General features: G+C 41.7%; 2 protein-coding genes across 6 annotated transcripts in view; one reads left to right on the top strand and one right to left on the bottom strand.

Moving 5' to 3' along the window:
• LOC110516876 (caldesmon, smooth muscle) overlaps positions 1 to 15,305 on the top strand; it is an 87,539-nt gene extending 72,234 nt beyond the window's left edge. For all 5 annotated transcript variants that reach the window (XM_036981593.1, XM_036981595.1, XM_036981592.1 and 2 more), the window contains 2 exons: positions 118 to 226; positions 14,934 to 15,305. In XM_036981593.1, the coding sequence (XP_036837488.1) occupies positions 118 to 226; positions 14,934 to 14,959 (135 nt within the window). In that variant the 3' untranslated portion in view covers positions 14,960 to 15,305. The remainder of the gene's footprint in view (positions 1 to 117; positions 227 to 14,933) is intronic.
• On the bottom strand, positions 4,462 to 14,955 carry LOC110518938 (mucin-2). The gene is made up of 2 exons (XM_036981591.1): positions 14,865 to 14,955; positions 4,462 to 14,482 (listed from the first exon to the last, which is right to left on the bottom strand). The coding sequence occupies exon 2, from the start codon at positions 14,460 to 14,462 to the stop codon at positions 7,800 to 7,802; it is 6,663 nt and encodes a 2,220-aa protein (XP_036837486.1). The 5' UTR covers positions 14,463 to 14,482; positions 14,865 to 14,955; the 3' UTR covers positions 4,462 to 7,799.
• Positions 15,306 to 20,124: the final 4,819 nt, after the last annotated feature.

Here is a 20,124-nt window from a genome sequence, read left to right as displayed (position 1 = left end):
TTTGTATGTAAAAGTATGTAACTTTTTTAAAATAATAAATTGAAATGATTCATACCTGCATTTGTACAAATTGTAGACAGAATATTTTTTTCACTGCAATATCGAACTCTTTTCTAGGGAGCTTCCTCTGGTAAAAAGTACAAATTTGTGATGATGGCTCACGGCAAGTATGAGAAGGTTGTCGTCGGTGATGATGATTACAACGAGCACACAAACGGGAAATCAAGTAAGACTTACTTACATCCTGTTAGTAATGTATCATCATGTCTGTCCAGGAGAGAGAGAGAGAGAGGTCTGTTAGTAATGTATCATCATGTCTGTCCAGGAGAGAGAGAGAGAGGTCTGTTAGTAATGTATCATCATGTCTGTCCAGGAGAGAGAGAGAGAGGTCTGTTAGTAATGTATCATCATGTCTGTCCAGGAGAGAGAGAGAGGTCTGTTAGTAATGTATCATCATGTCTGTCCAGGAGAGAGAGAGAGGTCTGTTAGTAATGTATCATCATGTCTGTCCAGGAGAGAGAGAGAGGTCTGTTAGTAATGTATCATCATGTCTGTCCAGGAGAGAGAGAGAGGTCTGTTAGTAATGTATCATCATGTCTGTCCAGGAGAGAGAGAGAGAGAGGTCTGTTAGTAATGTATCATCATGTCTGTCCAGGAGAGAGAGAGAGGTCTGTTAGTAATGTATCATCATGTCTGTCCAGGAGAGAGAGAGAGAGGTCTGTTAGTAATGTATCATCATGTCTGTCCAGGAGAGAGAGAGAGGTCTGTTAGTAATGTATCATCATGTCTGTCCAGGAGAGAGAGAGAGGTCTGTTAGTAATGTATCATAATGTCTGTCCAGGAGAGAGAGAGAGAGGTCTGTTAGTAATGTATCATCATGTCTGTCCAGGAGAGAGAGAGAGGTCTGTTAGTAATGTATCATCATGTCTGTCCAGGAGAGAGAGAGAGGTCTGTTAGTAATGTATCATCATGTTTGTCCAGGAGAGAGAGAGAGGGGTCTGTTACTAATGTATCATCATGTCTGTCCAGGAGAGAGAGAGAGAGAGGTCTGTTAGTAATGTTTCTTCATGTCTGTCCAGGAGAGAGAGAGAGGTCTGTTAGTAATGTATCTTCATGTCTGTCCAGGAGAGAGAGAGGTCTGTTAGTAATGTATCATCATGTCTGTCCAGGAGAGAGAGAGAGGTCTGTTAGTAATGTATCATAATGTCTGTCCAGGAGAGAGAGAGAGGTCTGTTAGTAATGTATCATCATGTCTGTCCAGGAGAGAGAGAGAGAGAGGTCTGTTAGTAATGTATCTTCATGTCTGTCCAGGAGAGAGAGAGAGGTCTGTTAGTAATGTATCTTCATGTCTGTCCAGGAGAGAGAGAGAGGTCTGTTAGTAATGTATCATAATGTTTGTCCAGGAGAGAGAGAGAGGTCTGTTAGTAATGTATCTTCATGTCTGTCCAGGAGAGAGAGAGAGGTCTGTTAGTAATGTATCATCATGTCTGTCCAGGAGAGAGAGAGAGGTCTGTTAGTAATGTATCATAATGTCTGTCCAGGAGAGAGAGAGAGGTCTGTTAGTAATGTATCTTCATGTCTGTCCAGGAGAGAGAGAGGGGTCTGTTAGTAACGTATCATCATGTCTGTCCTGGAGAGAGAGAGAGAGAGGTCTGTTAGTAACGTATCATCATGTCTGTCCAGGAGAGAGAGAGAGAGAGGTCTGTTAGTAACGTATCATCATGTCTGTCCAGGAGAGAGAGAGGGGTCTGTTACTAATGTATCATCATGTCTGTCCAGGAGAGAGAGAGGTCTGTTAGTAATGTATCATCATGTCTGTCCAGGAGAGAGAGAGAGGTCTGTTAGTAATGTATCATCACGTCTGTCCAGGAGAGAGAGAGAGAGAGAGGTCTGTTAGTAATGTATCATCATGTCTGTCCAGGAGGGAGAGGTCTGTTAGTAATGTATCATCATGTCTGTCCAGGAGAGAGAGGTCTGTTAGTAACGTATCATCATGTCTGTCCAGGAGAGAGAGAGAGGTCTGTTAGTAATGTATCATCATGTCTGTCCAGGAGAGAGAGAGAGAGAGGTCTGTTAGTAATGTATCATCATGTCTGTCCAGGAGAGAGAGGTCTGTTAGTAACGTATCATCATGTCTGTCCAGGAGAGAGAGAGAGGTCTGTTAGTAATGTATCATCATGTCTGTCCAGGAGAGAGAGAGAGAGGTATGTTACTAATGTATCATCATGTCTGTCCAGGAGAGAGAGAGGTCTGTTAGTAATGTATCATCATGTCTGTCCAGGAGAGAGAGAGAGAGGTCTGTTACTAATGTATCATCATGTCTGTCCAGGAGGGAGAGAGAGAGAGAGAGGTCTGTTAGTAATGTATCATCATGTCTGTCCAGGAGAGAGAGAGAGAGGTCTGTTAGTAACGTATCATCATGTCTGTCCAGGAGGGAGAGAGAGAGAGAGAGGTCTGTTACTAATGTATCATCATGTCTGTCCAGGAGAGAGAGAGAGAGGTCTGTTACTAATGTATCATCATGTCTGTCCAGGAGAGAGAGAGAGGTCTGTTAGTAATGTATCATCATGTCTGTCCAGGAGGGAGAGAGAGAGAGAGAGGTCTGTTACTAATGTATCATCATGTCTGTCCAGGAGAGAGAGAGAGAGGTCTGTTACTAATGTATCATCATGTCTGTCCAGGAGAGAGAGAGAGAGGTCTGTTACTAATGTATCATCATGTCTGTCCAGGAGAGAGAGAGAGGTCTGTTAGTAACGTATCATCATGTCTGTCCAGGAGGGAGAGAGAGAGAGAGAGGTCTGTTACTAATGTATCATCATGTCTGTCCAGGAGAGAGAGAGAGAGGTCTGTTACTAATGTATCATCATGTCTGTCCAGGAGAGAGAGAGAGGTCTGTTAGTAATGTATCACCATGTCTGTCCAGGAGAGAGAGAGAGGTCTGTTAGTAATGTATCATCATGTCTGTCCAGGAGAGAGAGAGAGGTCTGTTACTAATGTTTCTTCATGTCTGTCCAGGAGAGAGAGAGAGGTCTGTTAGTAATGTATCACCCACCATGTCTGTCCAGGAGGGAGAGGTCTGTTAGTTGCAATTCTATGGTATTTAGTAGTAGTTCCTTAGCAGTCACGCCTTGGCATGCAACCAAGTGATTGGGATTCTCTTCTACTATATGGCAGTTCTAGATCATAGACTAGTAGTACTAGATCTACCAGTATTAGATCTACCAGTACTAGATCTACCAGTACTACATCTACCAGCACTAGATCTTAGACTAGTAGTACTAGATCTACCAGTACTAGATCTACCAGTACTAGATCTACCAGCACTAGATCTTAGACTAGTAGTACTAGATCTACCAGTACTAGATCTACCAGTACTAGATCTACCAGCACTAGATCTTAGACTAGTAGTACTAGATCTACCAGTACTAGATCTTAGACTAGCAGTACTAGATCTACCAGTACTAGATCATAGACTAGCAGTACTAGATCATAGACTAGCAGTACTAGATCTACCAGTATTAGATCATAGACTAGCAGTACTAGATCATAGACTAGCAGTACTAGATCGTAGACTAGCAGTACTAGATCATAGACTAGCAGTACTAGATCTACCAGTACTAGATCTACCAGTACTAGATCATAGACTAGCAGTACTAGATCTACCAGTACTAGATCATAGACTAGCAGTACTAGATCTACCAGTACTAGATCTACCAGTACTAGATCTACCAGTACTAGATCTACCAGTACTAGATCATAGACTAGCAGTACTAGATCTTAGACTAATAGTACTAGATCTTAGACTAGTAGTACTAGATCTACCAGTACTAGATCTACCAGTACTAGATCATAGACTAGCAGTACTAGATCTTAGACTAATAGTACTAGATCTTAGACTAGTAGTACTAGATCTACCAGTACTAGATCTACCAGTACTAGATCTACCAGTACTAGATCTACCAGTATTAGATCTACCAGTACTAGATCTTAGACTAGTAGTACTAGATCTACCAGTATTAGATCTACCAGTACTAGATCTTAGACTAGCAGTACTAGATCTACCAGTACTAGATCTACCAGCACTAGATCTACCAGTACTAGATCTTAGACTAGTAGTACTAGATCTACCAGTATTAGATCTACCAGTACTAGATCTTAGACTAGCAGTACTAGATCTACCAGTACTAGATCATAGACTAGCAGTACTAGATCATAGACTAGCAGTACTAGATCTACCAGTACTAGATCATAGACTAGCAGTACTAGATCTTAGACTAGCAGTACTAGATCGTAGACTAGCAGTACTAGATCGTAGACTAGCAGTACTAGATATACCAGTACTAGATCTACCAGTACTAGATCATAGACTAATGGTCATCTCTCAATCAACTAGGAACTAATGTGTCACAAACCACATCAATAATGGTACAAGACTAAATAAAAACCCACAGGAAACTGATAGAACAGCGTAGAGTTTACTTCAATGTAAACATGTAGACAATAAAGCAATAATTGAGTTAATCACACGACTGGCAACATCATTCTATACTGGACACGTCTATACAAAATAATGTCCCGTATACACAATCAATAGAGGTTTTTCCTTCTTCAGTTTTGACCCCCGGGGCGCCACAATCCTTTTTATTACTGCACACTTGTGAGTCGAGCCAATTCTATACCAACAAGTCTAAAGCAGCAGTGTGGTTATGGTTGGCTCACGGGGACACACCCCTGTTATTTATCAATGAGAAATGATTTCATTAAACAAAGACCTGAGAAGCATCAGATAGCTATAACAAAAATAGACATCTTAAATAAATAAAAAATATGCCACAAATTCTCAAAAGTTCCTTACAGAAGAATAAACCTTTAAAGCTTAAAAAACATGTTTTAATGCTCATTAGATCTATTCCAGCAACAAAATTATCAAAAGCTTATTTTAAAACACCAACTGTGTCTTTATCATTTAACAAATTAACTTTCAGTGTCACTTATCTACTTAACTTCCTGTATCACGATGACCCTTCTGTAGTTTATTACACAGCTTCCTGTATCACCAAGACCCTTCTGTAGTTTATTACACAGCTTCCTGTATCACGATGACCCTTCTGTAGTTTATTACACAGCTTCCTGTATCACGATGACCCTTCTGTAGTTTATTACACAGCTTCCTGTATCACCAAGACCCTTCTGTAGTTTATTACACAGCTTCCTGTATCACGATGACCCTTCTGTAGTTTATTACACAGCTTCCTGTATCACGATCACCCTTCTGTAGTTTATTACACAGCTTCCTATATCACAAAGACCCTTCTGTAGTTTATTACACAGCTTCCTGTATCACGAAGACCCTTCTGTAGTTTATTACACAACTTCCTGTATCACGATGACCCTTCTGTAGTTAATTACACAGCTTCCTGTATCACAAAGACCCTTCTGTAGTTTATTACACAGCTTCCTGTATCACGATGACCCTTCTGTAGTTTATTGCATGAAGCACCTTTATCTTACATTCCTTCATTCTTATCCATTCTGCACCATTGAAGACATTCATCACAAAGCAATCCATGTCCTATCATCATGTCCCTTAAGGACCCATGTCCTATCATCATGTCCCAATGAGGGCCCATGTCCTATCATCATGTCCCATAAAGATACATGTCCTATCATCATGTCCCATAAAGATACATGTCCTATCATCATGTCCCAATGAGGGCCCATGTCCTATCATCATGTCCCATAAGGCCCATGTCCTATCATCATGTCCCATAAAGATACATGTCCTATCATCATGTCCCATAAAGATACATGTCCTATCATCATGTCCCATAAGGATCCATGTCCTATCATCATGTCCCATAAGGCCCATGTCCTATCATCATGTCCCATAAGGATCCATGTCCTATCATCATGTCCCATAAGGATACATGTCCTATCATCATGTCCCATAAGGATCCATGTCCTATCATCATGTCCCATAAGGATACATGTCCTATCATCATGTCCCATAAGGCCCATGTCCTATCATCGTCCCAATGAGGACCCATGTCCTATCATCATGTCCCATAAGGAGCCATGTCCTATCATCATGTCCCATAAGGATCCATGTCCTATCATCATGTCCCATAAGGATACATGTCCTATCATCATGTCCCATAAGGATCCATGTGCTATCATCATGTCCCATAAGGATCCATGTCCTATCATCATGTCCCATAAGGATACATGTCCTATCATCATGTCCCATAAGGATCCATGTGCTATCATCATGTCCCATAAGGATACATGTCCTATCATCATGTCCCATAAGGATCCATGTCCTATCATCATGTCCCATAAGGATCCATGTCCTATCATCATGTCCCATAAGGATCCATGTCCTATCATCATGTCCCATAAGGATACATGTCCTATCATCATGTCCCATAAGGATCCATGTGCTATCATCATGTCCCATAAGGATCCATGTCCTATCATCATGTCCCATAAGGATACATGTCCTATCATCATGTCCCATAAGGATCCATGTGCTATCATCATGTCCCATAAGGATACATGTCCTATCATCATGTCCCATAAGGATCCATGTCCTATCATCATGTCCCATAAGGATACATGTACTATCATCATGTCCCATAAGGATACATGTCCATCTGTTTTTTCTCTGCCCTTTCTTCTGCTCAGAGAATCTCCAACGTATCTAAAAACTGTCTCCCTCCTCCTACTGGACATTTGACATGACATTAATACATTCCATTTGCTATTTAAATATATTTTCAACCAACCTGCAAACTGAAAGTGCTTTTCAAACCAACTGTTTATGTGTTGTCATTTCCAGTCGGGCCTACGTATCCTTCTGCTGCCTTCTATTGAAGCCACACCTTCTCCCCCTGTATGTCCAACTTTTGTAGCTGTGCCCCTCCCATAGCTCCACTATAGAGTTATAAACACCAGAGGGAAAACTTCCACTGACTTTAAAAACGTTGCATGCAGTCACATTTTATGGTGTTAAGTTCAAAGTTAGAGTTCTCCCTCGAGTCTGGTGTATATACCCCTATTAGCTAGGCTCCACCTCTAGCTAGGCTCCGCCTCTAGCTAGGCTCCACCTCTAGCTAGGCTCCACCTCTAGCTAGGCTCCACCTCTAGCTAGGCTCCACCTCTAGCTAGGCTCCACCTCTAGCTAGGCTCCACATCTAGCTAGCCTCCACATCTAGCTAGGCTCCGCCTCTAGCTAGGCTCCACCTCTAACTAGGCCCAGCCTCTAATAATGCTCTACCTCTAGCTAGGCTCCACCTCTAATTAGGCTCCACCTCTAGCTGGGCTCCACATCTAGCTAGGCTCCACCTCTAGCTAGGCTCCACCTCTCTCACAGCTACACTGCTCTGTCATCCAATGCCCTTCCGTTGCATCAATCCAGGAATGTACAAGCCCTATTTATTACACACTGTCATCAGACACTCTACTCCTAACCTCACCCAGGGTGAACACTCTAAGACTAAGACACAAGCAATGCTTAAAAAAAATACAACATCGTTCTATGGCGCAATAAAGATGTAATGAGCCGTCTGCATGCATCCAACATCATTGTCTTAAAAGCTCATGATCATAGTTAAAAATCTTAGTTTAAACACCATATTGAAGTAAATATCCTGGCATAGCCTACTGCACTGCAGCCCTTGATCAGAAGCTTATTTAACATACAGATCTCTAGCTATATGATAACTGAAATCAATTGTTTGAGGTTTATTCATCTACTTAATGAGAAGATTGAGCAGTAATATTCTGGTGTGATTTCAAAGTCAGACATCAGTTGTTCTTGAGGAACCGAATCCCCTGGCAGTTTTATTAAAGTCCTTCCCTTCCCCATCCTGATTTTTGCGGTTAATCAGCCCCCTCTGGAACGCAGCTGACATCTTCACCAGCGGCTTCTCTGCAGCCTCTTTAATCTTTCTGGCATCAAAGCGCGGACTGTAGAGGAGGAGCGGCAGGCGACTGGCAAAAGAGGGGACGACCTCCATCTCATTCTCTTTCTGCTGATTGACTTTCCGTGTCTTATTGGTCTGCTCTCTCTGGTCTTTCTTCTTGTCGGAACCGTCGGGAGCTTTGCTAGCTTTGATCTGCTGCATGATTGCTTCCTTGGTAGAGAACATGTGGAAGAGCATGGCGTCCCACATCTTCATTGCTCTGGGCGCCTCTGTCTCCTTCAGCACTTCTTTGCCCTTCTCAGAGTGGTCTTTGACTTTTGCTGAAGAAGCTTGACTGGATTTGGCCTGGTCAGTGTTCTTACTGTAGATGGCGCCATCCCTGCGGACAGATTCGGGCTCTGGCTCCGGGAACTGAGGTTCCTCTGGTTCAACGACCATGTGTTTTTTGAGGCGCGACCAGCCACTGAACATGGTCTTCATACTTTTAGGTTTCATTGCATTCAGTGCAGCGTTAGCAAGGCTAGGTTTAGCGGTTGAAGCTTGGGGCTTGTCTACTTTGTCTACATTGTCAACAGTCGAAGATGCAGTTGATATCGTAGGCTTCGTACAGGGTGTCTCTTGACGTCTGGCTGCTTTCCCCTGTGCACCTGATGCATTGGCTTCCACATCTTCCATTGTGTCTGTCTCTGTCTGTCCAGTCTTTGGCTGAGATGGCGATGACATTCCTCTGTTTGTGGACGGGGCTTTTACAGAGGCTGAGGCCTGAGGCAGAGAGGCAGGATTGGAACAGTCAATCACTTTGGTAACGGCAGGTAGTGTTATCACAGTGTCTACGGCAGCGGTTGGGGTTGGGGACGATATACGTTCTATAGCAGGCTTTGTGGAAGTGGTGTTAGTCGATTTAGGCTCTGGTGTCGGTTTTAGGGAGGCAATAGCTTCAATGTCATGCTTCGTCAAGGGTTTAGCTTCGGTAGAAGGGTTTAACCAAGGTCTAGTGGGACTAAAGCAACTTCTTGATGCCATAACCTTTGCAGCAGGTCTAGCTTCAACAGTAGGGCTGATGCAGGATCTACTTTCTATAGTAGGTGTTGTTGAAGGTTGTACATTTATGGTAGGCTTGTTAGCTGGTTTAGGTTCTGGTGCAGGTTTTGTGAAGTCTCTAGTTTCCGTATTATTCTGTGGAAAGGGTTTAGCTTCAATAAAAGGGCTTAAGGTGGTTTCTCTTTCTATGGGCTTTGGGGAAGGTGGCACATATACGGTAGGCTTGTTAGCCGGTTTAGGCTCTGGGGGTGATTTAGCAAAGACTCTGGTTTCCATATTGTGCTGTATAATGGGTATAGCTTCAACAGTAGGGCTGAAGCAGGGTCTAGTTTCTCTAGTATGTTCTGTTGAAGGTTGTACATTTATGGTAGGCTTGTTAGCTGGTTTAGGCTCTGGGGGTGATTTAGCAAAGACTCTAGTTTCCATATTGTGCTGTATAATGGGTATAGCTTCAACAGTAGGGCTGAAGCAGGGTCTAGTTTCTCTAGTAGGTTCTGTTGAAGGTTGTACATTTACGGTAGGCTTATTTGTTGCATGGTTAGGTTCTGTAACAGCTTTAGGTTCCATAGGTGTTGTTGACCATGGTCTGTTATGTCTACGTGGCGGTGTAGAAGGTAGGACTTTTATGGTAGGTTTGTTAGGAAGCACTGAGACCGGTTTTGGGGAGGCGCTAGCTTCTACGACGGGCTCCATAAAGGGTTTAGCTTCAATAGTAGGGCTAAAAGAGTCTGCGGTAGGTTTTGTTGAAGGTTGTACATTTCTGGTAGTTATATTAGCCCAGACAGGTTCAAGGGATTTTGGTGAGGCTTTAGCTTCTGCAACATATTTTGTAAAGGGTTTAGTTTCTAAAGCAGGGGTTGAGGGAGGTACGGCCTCTATTATGGGAGGTGTGGGAGGTTGTACAATTATTATAGGCCTGTTAGTATGTGGGACAGGTTTTGGAGAGGAACTATTGTTGTTAACAGGCTTTGTAAAATGCTTAGCTTGTAAAGTAGGGCTTACTGGGGATCTAATTTCTGTGGATGGCTGTGCACTTATGATAGTTGAGTTAGTACGTGTAGGCTCTAGGCATGGTTTCAGCCAAGCTCCATTTGCTACAATAGGGTTTGTAAATTGTTTACCTTCGTTCGTAGAGCTGGCTGAGAATCTCGTTTCAGTAGTGGACTTGGTGGAAGGTTTTCCATCAATGGTAGATTTTGTAGATTGTCTGCATTCAATTGCTTTGTGGGAGTTGGTTTCTACAAAATGCTTCCTGGTACGGTTTGCATGGTACTGCATGATACTGGGCAGAATATTTTCTGGAGTAGACTTGCCAGGTTGTACAGGTTCTATTAAATGCTCGTTGGGGAGTTGGGCTTCTATGCTAGGCGTGCTAGAGAGTTGGGCTACTATGCTAGGTGGGCTGGGAAGTTGAGCTGCTATGATAGGTGAGCTGGGAAGTTGGGCTACTATGATAGGTGAGCTGGGAAGTTGGGCTACTATGATAGGTGGGCTGGGAAGTTGGGCTATTTTGGTAGGTGGGCTAGGAAGTTTAGTTCCAGTGATAGGTGTGCATGAATGTTGGTTTTCTATAGTAGGTTTGGTGAGGACTTGGGTTCCTGTTTCAATGGTAGGTGTTTCAATAGTAGGTGTATGAGAGAGTTGAGTTCTTATGGTTGGCACACTAGGCTTGCTAGGTAGTTTGGTGTCTATGGTAGGCTTGCCTGGTAGTATAGTTGCTGTGGTAGGTTGGCTGGGGAGTTGGCTTCCGATATCAGGGTTGTTGGGGACTCCTATGACAGGTTTTCTGGGTAGTTTAGTGTCTGTGCTAATATTAGCCTTGATAGAAAGATGCATGACTGTGGGATCTGCCTCTGACTTTCCACTGTGTCGGGGAATATTTGCTACAGTTGAATTTTGTGAAACTTCAGCATTTGGAATGCTGAAAGGAAACAGCGACTTTGACACAACATTCCTACCCATCGGGAATGAAGGAGTTTCATTTAGCTGAAATGGAGCTGGTCTGGTTGTGTGTACCACACCTGCTTTATGTGCCCGTCTTGGAACCTCAGAATGAGAGGCCATTGGTGTGGGGACTTCACTGGTGGCTGGTGGAAGAGTTAACTGTCCGAGGGCCAATAGAAGTTCAGGTTTTGTTATGTCCACAACGGGTGTTATATCAGGTTGTATTGCATAAGCAGGTGCTTCGGATTTGTTAACATCTGATGTATTGGGTTTAAATATGGCTGCCTTATCCGTCGGCGTCTGAGAACAGCCAGTTGCAGCTAAAGGTGTTGAAAGTGAAGGTGCCGGAACAGTAGAATGCAGCCCTTGCAAGGTAGGTTTCTGTTGTTCTCTGCTGGGTGTGTTTGATCCTACGGGGGATGTTTCAGGTTTAGAGATGAAAGGAGGACGAGGCCCATTTGGTAATCCATTAGTCTGTGCTGTGGGTGGTGATGGTGTTGATTCGTTAGCTTTAGGTCCAGAAGGACCGTAGTATGTCCGGATCCCACCATAGGCAACATACTCAGCCGGAGTCAGTCCGTAATATGTTGACCGTGTTTTAGTTTTTTGGGATGTAGGGGTCTTTTTATGCTCTATCAATGGTGCCAGAACTTTACGTAAGCCAATTATAGGAGAGTCTGGGTATCTAGGGGTCAATGGAGATTGAGGTGATGAAATCATTGGCGTTAGCACAGTGTTTGGAGGTGGTTGTGCTGAGATCATTGGCGTTAGCACAGTGTTTGGAGGTGGTTGTGCTGAGATCATTGGCGTTAGCACAGTGTTTGGAGGTGGTTGTGCTGAGATCATTGGCGTTAGCACAGTGTTTGGAGGTGGTTGTGCTGAAATCATTGGCGTTAGCACAGTGTTTGGAGGTGGTTGTGCTGAAATCATTGGCGTTAGCACAGTGTTTGGAGGTGGTTGTGCTGAGATCATTGGCACAGTGGGTCCGTTTGGTGGAGCTGAAATGGTTGGCGCTTTGAATCCATTTGAAGCTATCTTTGGTATCCCTTTGGTGGACAATGGGGTCTGTTGCTTTTGATACTCAGGTGGGATTCCATATTCAGTTGTTTCATCCATCTTATCTTTCTGCATATGAGGTTCTGTAAACTTTACTTTTGGCTTGGAAACTGCAATGTCACGTGCAGCGATCTTTGATGCTAGAATCTCATTGGGAGTTCTCTCAGCCATAGATCTTTCAGTGGTGGTTGTACTTCCACTAGTCTGGTTCCTATTTCTATCACCTTGTGAAAGTTCCACTGAGCCGGCACTGGCAGAACCAGCTGATTTTGGTTGTTCAGTGGCTGTTGAGCGAGTTTGGGCTGCACTTGTAACAGGCATTGATGGGGGAGATTTGACTGTACTGTTAACTGGCATTGATGGGGGTGATTTGACTCTGCTGGCAACAGGAATTGCTAGGGGAGTTTGGGCTGTACTGGTAACAGTCATCACCGGGGGAGATTTAACTCTACACGTAACAGGCATGGGTGACTTGTGTCTCTGTGTGTTTATGACTGAGGCATGTACATCTTGATAGGAGCTGAAGGCATGTGATATATTAGTCATAAATCCGAGCATAGTAGTTGTATCCTGTATCTCCTTGTATCTGTGTGTCTCTTTGTTTACAACCAAAGCATGTACATCTTGATAGGAGCTGAATGCAGAAGATATCGTAGCCATAGACCGTTCCATGTTGGTTGTTATTCCATTAGTCTGAGTTGTACTTCTTTCAACACTGGTCAGACCTTGTAAATGTTTGTCAGAGTTAGATCCTATTGGTTTTAGTGCTTCTGCTGCAGCTGAGGGAATATTGCTTGTCGTGGTAACAGGCATTGAAGGAGGAGATTTGACTCTACTGTTAAGAGGTATTGCTGAGGGTGTTTGGGCTGTACTGGTTACATGTATTGTTGAGGGAGATTTAACTCTACTGTTAACAGTTATTGCTGAGGGTGTTTGGGCTGTACTGGTAATAGCCATTGGCGACTTGAATCTCTGTGTGACGTGTACATCCTGACAGGAGCTGAACATAGAAGATAAATTAGCCATAGATCCTCCCATGGTAGTTGTAATTCCATTATTTTGGAATATGTCTGTATCTGAACGAGATCCAATTGGTTTCAGTTGTTCGGTTGCTGCTGAGAGAGCACTGGTAACAGTCATTGGTGACTTGTATTTCTCTGTCTCTGTGTTTACGACCGAGGCGTGCACATCCCGAGAGGAGAAGAAGACTGGACTTGCAGCGAACAGGAGTGGATTGGCTTTCGATATCTCAAAAACAGGTGTCAGTCTTCCCATTGTGGGATGGTGTGAGGGTGTTTTCGATCTTCCAGAAGGGGTCTTTGCCACGGAAACTTTATATGGGATAGCCGGCTCACTTTGGTGACAAGTCATTGGTGATTTCTCCCTGTGTATAGTGGATAACGATGCTCCTTGATACAATATATTCACTCCTGTTATGTCTGGAAGTGCAGGCTTGGAGATTTCGTAAAACGTTGCCTTGGATGTGTAAATCATTGTTTGTGGGACGACGTCAGACGGTTTGACTTTATGGGAATTAGCTTGATTTATTTGCGTGCTGACCCTCTTGGAAGCCACTTTGTTCATAATGTGATCTTCAGAACCAAGGTTATTAGTGACCAAAACTGGTGTGGTCTTTGGAGCCTCATCCTTTGGCTTACTGGGTGTCGTCACCTGATGGGTTGAGGTCAGAGGTTGTGTCTGAAGGGTTGGCGCTGACATCAGTACTGGAGCAGGAGGTGGGACTGGAACTTGGACCTGAGCGGGTAATGGTGCCAGAACCGGACCCAGGCTCGGACCACTAGGTACTGGTGGGGAAAGAGTCATAACATGAGTTGATATCTTAGGGGAACATGGAGTTGGGGGAGTTGACTGTGGTACACTGGGGACTGAGTCTGGAGCTACTGTTGCCGTGGCCACCGACCCAGACGAATTCAGTGCTACAGATGAATACAAGTCATACAGATGAACTGCAGGGCCTTGTGAGAACTCAGGTACGGGTGGGGGTGGGGGTGGGGGTGGCGGAGGCGAGGGTGGCATCATACTTTCTGTGTCGTCATCGTCAAACATAAACGACGAGCACTCAAAGAGGGGCGCCACCTGGTTCTCTGATGTCTGCATGGGAGCGGTGTAGTCCAGTGGGGGAAAGACCCCTGTCTGGCCGTAAGGATTGTTACCATATGGACCACTGGGGGGGAACGAGAACGGAGAGGGGGGGTGTGGATCATACAGAGGCCTAATGGGGAAACTGAAGTCCGGTGACCGGGGAGGAGTCGAGTGTGTGTCGCTGTGCTCGAGGTCCGAAGCTTCGTGTACGGGGGACAGACAGGAGCGGAAGGGGATGGGAGTCTGGGAGGGTCGGGCTTTCTTCTTGGCACTCTTCTTGATGAGTTTCTGCAGCCGGGCATTGGCCTTGTCTGGTTTGGGCAGCAGGGGAGGGGGAGGCTGGGAGGGGTCGGGAAGGTCCGGCTGGAGTCCATTGCTGTAACTGACTGCCATCAGCGTTTCATTTCAACCCCCTGAAAAGACAAAAAACAAAGACAAAACATCAAGCAGAAAGAATTCAATGACAAAATGATATATTTATTTGACATAAATCTACCAAAACTTTGACCGGGGTGGCAGGTTAGCATAGTGGTTAGAGCGTTGGACTAGTAACCGGAAGGTTGCAAGTTCAAACCCCCGAGCTGACAAGGTACAAATCTGTCGTTCTGCCCCTGAACAGGCAGTTAACCCACTGTTCCTAGGCCGTCATAGAAAATAATATTGTTTTTAACTTGTGTTTAACTAGTTAAAAAAATAAAATAAATCCATGTCTTTAATTTTTTTGTGAGCTTCTATTAAGAGAAAAATTCATTACAAACGGACAACATTTGAAACCAATTAGAAGATGCCACATACTAGTGTGTTACTGTAATGAATAGAAATGAATCATTGACATCCCTCTTCTCTTTCTGGTTTGATTTTCAGCTGGACAATGCCTTGAGGAACTGTGAAGAACAGACGTTGGACTGTGATTATTTCGACGATCACTTCACATCATATTTATCATTCATTTCATTTAGCTGACATATTCCTCTCAAAAACTATGTTTAGATCAACGTGTCTGAAGCATATGCAGTATGTTATGTGAACCAGTTGATTTTCTCTATAGCAACACACTGCCAACCTGGTATAAAATTATTCACAAACGGTCAAAAATATAAAATTATTCAAAAATATTCATGTTTGTACTCGTTTATTTTGGACAATCTTATCCATGATGTATTTTAGTGAATAATGTGTTTTCATTTACTATTTGTTTTAACTTTAATTAAAAAAAATAATAATAAAGTAAATGAATGAGGTAAATGTGCCATTGTGTGATATAACATATTAACAGTATTTAAACAGTCAAGTCCTATTTCTGTGGTTCTATCAATCTCTATGTTGTTCTATCAATCTCTATGTTGTTCTATCAATCTCTATGTTGTTCTATCAATATCTCTATGTTGTTCTATCAATCTCTATGTTGTTCTATCAATCTCTATGTTGTTTCCATTAGTGGGTGAGGTCATGGTATACTGATCCTGTGGTCCGCGCATGTTGTTTCAGTAATGTGGGCCAGCCCTCACAGCTGTCCTGCTCTTTATTTAACCACTGCTAATGGCTCTATGAAAACTGCTTTAGATAGATTTGGCATCCCATGACAACCGGCTCGTTAAAAATAGGTTCTTAAAAGGGCTTCGGTATCCTGGGGCTGCTGGGTAACTTTATAAAACCTCAATAGTTGAAATAGACAATAGAAGTCCCTTTGGTGTCTACTTTATAAGGATCGTAATATGTGAGGCAAGTATAAACATGTCTCCATATAAAGTTTATACACTGCTCAAAAAAATAAAGGGAACACTAAAATAACACATCCTAGATCTGAATGAATGAAATATTCTTATTAAATACTTTTTTCTTTACATAGTTGAATGTGCTGACAACAAAATCACAAAAAAAATAGCAATGGAAATCAAATTTATCAACCCATGGAGGTCTGGATTTGGAGTCACACTCAAAATTAAAGTGGAAAACCACACTGCAGGCTGATCCAACTTTGATGTAATGTCCTTAAAACAAGTCAAAATGAGGCTCAGTAGTGTGTGTGGCCTCCACATGCCTGTATGACCTCCCTACAACGCCTGGGCATGCTCCTGATGAGGTGGTGGATGGTCTCCGGAGGGATCTCCTCCCAGACCTGGACTAAAGCATCCGCCAACTTCTGGACAGTCTGTGGTGCAACGTGGCGTTGGTGGATGGAGCTAGACATGGTGTCCCAGATGTGCGCAATTGGATTCAGATCTGGGGAACGGGCGGGCCAGTCCATAGCATCAATGCCTTCCTCTTGCAGGAACTGCTGACACACTCCAGCCACATGAGGTCTAGCATTGTCTTGCATTAGGAGGAACCCAGGGCCAACCACACCAGCATATGGTCTCACAAGGGGTCTGAGGATCTCATCTCGGTACCAAATGGCAGTCAGGCTACCTCTGGCGAGCACATGGAGGGCTGTGCGGCCCCCCAAAGAAATGCCACCCCACACCATGACTGACCCACCGCCAAACCGGTCATGCTGGAGGATGTTGCAGGCAGCAGAACGTTCTCCACGGCGTCTCCAGACTCTCCAGTCTGTCACATGTGCTCAGTGTGAACCTGCTTTCATCTGTGAACCAATTCGGATGATATTGTTGATTACTGCTGTTTTTTTTTAAACTCTTTTCTCTCTTGTAACTAGCTGATTCATCTAGACTACATTAGAGATGATCAGGTGACTTAACTAACTAGTTGATTCATCTAGGCTACATTAGAGATGATCAGATTATATATCTAACTAGCTGATTCATCTAGACTACATTAGAGATGATCAGGTGACTTAACTAACTAGTTGATTCATCTAGGCTACATTAGAGATGATCAGATTATATATCTAACTAGCTGATTCATCTAGACTACATTAGAGATGATCAGATTATATATCTAACTAGCTGATTCATCTAGACTACATTAGAGATGATCAGATTATATATCTAACTAGCTGATTCATCTAGACTACATTAGAGATGATCAGATTATATATCTAACTAGCTGATTCATCTAGACTACATTAGAGGTGGTCAGATTATATATCTAACTAGCTGATTCATCTAGACTACATTAGAGATGATCAGATTATATAACTAACTAGCTGATTCATCTAGACTACATTAGAGGTGATCAGATTATATAACTAACTAGCTGATTCATCTAGACTACATTAGAGATGATCAGATGATATATCTAACTAGCTGATTCATCTAGACTACATTAGAGGTGATCAGATTATATATCTAACTAGCTGATTCATCTAGACTACATTACAGATGGTCAGATTATATATCTAACTAGCTGATTCATCTAGACTACATTAGAGGTGATCAGATTATATATCTAACTAGCTGATTCATCTAGACTACATTACAGATGGTCAGATTATATATCTAACTAGCTGATTCATCTAGACTACATTAGAGGTGATCAGATTATATATCTAACTAGCTGATTCATCTAGACTACATTAGAGGTGATCAGATTATATATCTAACAAACTGATTCATCTAGACTACATTAGAGGTGATCAGATTATATATCTAACTAGCTGATTCATCTAGACTACATTAGAGATGGTCAGATTATATATCTAACTAGCTGATTCATCTAGACTACATTAGAGATGGTCAGATTATATATCTAACTAGCTGATTCATCTAGACTACATTAGAGATGATCAGATTATATATCTAACTAGCTGATTCATCTAGACTACATTAGAGATGATCAGATTATATATCTAACTAGCTGATTCATTTAGCCTACATAAGAGATGATCAGATGGTATATCTAACTAGCTGATTCATCTAGACTACATTAGAGGTGATCAGATTATATATCTAACTAGCTGATTCATCTAGACTACATTAGAGGTGATCAGATTATATATCTAACTAGCTGATTCATCTAGACTACATTAGAGATGGTCAGATTATATATCTAACTAGCTGATTCATCTAGTCTACATTAGAGGTGATCAGATGATATATCTAACTAGCTGATTCATCTAGACTACATTAGAGGTGATCAGATTATATATCTAACTAGCTGATTCATCTAGACTACATTAGAGATGATCAGATGATATATCTAACTAGTTGATTCATCTAGACTACATTAGAGGTGATCAGATGATATATCTAACTAGCTGATTCATCTAGACTACATTAGAGGTGGTCAGATGATATATCTAACTAGTTGATTCATCTAGACTACATTAGAGGTGATCAGATGATATATCTAACTAGCTGATTCATCTAGACTACATTAGAGGTGATCAGATTATATATCTAACTAGCTGATTCATCTAGACTACATTAGAGATGATCAGATGGTATAACTAACTAGCTGATTCATCTAGACTACATTAGAGATGGTCAGATTATATATCTAACTAGCTGATTCATCTAGACTACATTAGAGATGATCAGATGGTATATCTAACTAGCTGATTCATCTAGACTACATTAGAGATGGTCAGATTATATAACTAACTAGCTGATTCATCTAGACTACATTAGAGATGATCAGATTATATATCTAACTAGCTGATTCATCTAGACTACATTAGAGGTGATCAGATTATATATCTAACTAGCTGATTCATCTAGACTACATTAGAGGTGATCAGATTATATATCTAACTAGCTGATTCATCTAGACTACATTAGAGGTGATCAGATTATATATCTAACTAGCTGATTCATCTAGACTACATTAGAGGTGATCAGATTATATATCTAACTAGCTGATTCATCTAGACTACATTAGAGATGGTCAGATTATATAACTAACTAGCTGATTCATCTAGACTACATTAGAGGTGATCAGATTATATATCTAACTAGCTGATTCATCTAGACTACATTAGAGATGATCAGATTATATATCTAACTAGCTGATTCATCTAGACTACATTAGAGATGATGAGATTATATATCTAACTAGCTGATTCATCTAGACTACATTAGAGATGATCAGATTATATAACTAACTAGCTGATTCATCTAGACTACATTAGAGATGATCAGATTATATAACTAACTAGCTGATTCATCTAGACTACATTAGAGATGATCAGATTATATATCTAACTCGCTGATTCATCTAGACTACATTAGAGATGATCAGATTATATATCTAACTAGCTGATTCATCTAGACTACATTAGAGATGATCAGATTATATAACTAACTAGCTGATTCATCTAGACTACATTAGAGATGATCAGATTATATATCTAACTAGCTGATTCATCTAGACTACATTAGAGATGATCAGATTATATATCTAACTAGCTGATTCATCTAGACTACATTAGAGATGATCAGATTATATATCTAACTAGCTGATTCATCTAGACTACATTAGAGGTGATCAGATTATATATCTAACTAGCTGATTCATCTAGACTACATTAGAGATGATCAGATGGTATATCTAACTAGCTGATTCATCTAGACTACATTAGAGATGATCAGATTATATATCTAACTAGCTGATTCATCTAGACTACATTAGAGATGATCAGATTATATATCTAACTAGCTGATTCATCTAGACTACATTAGAGGTGATCAGATTATATATCTAACTAGCTGATTCATCTAGACTACATTAGAGATGATCAGATGATATAACTAACTAGCTGATTCATCTAGACTACATTAGAGGTGATCAGATTATATATCTAACTAGCTGATTCATCTAGACTACATTAGAGGTGATCAGATTATATATCTAACTAGCTGATTCATCTAGACTACATTAGAGGTGATCAGATTATATATCTAACTAGCTGATTCATCTAGACTACATTAGAGATGATCAGATGGTATATCTAACTAGCTGATTCATCTAGACTACATTAGAGATGATCAGATGGTATATCTAACTAGCTGATTCATCTAGACTACATTAGAGATGATCAGATGGTATATCTAACTAGCTGATTCATCTAGACTACATTAGAGATGATCAGATGGTATATCTAACTAGCTGATTCATCTAGACTACATTAGAGATGATCAGATGGTATATCTAACTA

The sequence above is a fragment of the Oncorhynchus mykiss genome, chromosome 6 (genome assembly GCF_013265735.2).
Source record: "Oncorhynchus mykiss isolate Arlee chromosome 6, USDA_OmykA_1.1, whole genome shotgun sequence".
In the NCBI taxonomy this organism is placed as follows: domain Eukaryota; kingdom Metazoa; phylum Chordata; class Actinopteri; order Salmoniformes; family Salmonidae; genus Oncorhynchus; species Oncorhynchus mykiss.
The sequence above is the reverse complement of the archived record's forward strand: the minus strand, read 5'-3'. Positions and strand labels throughout refer to the sequence as shown.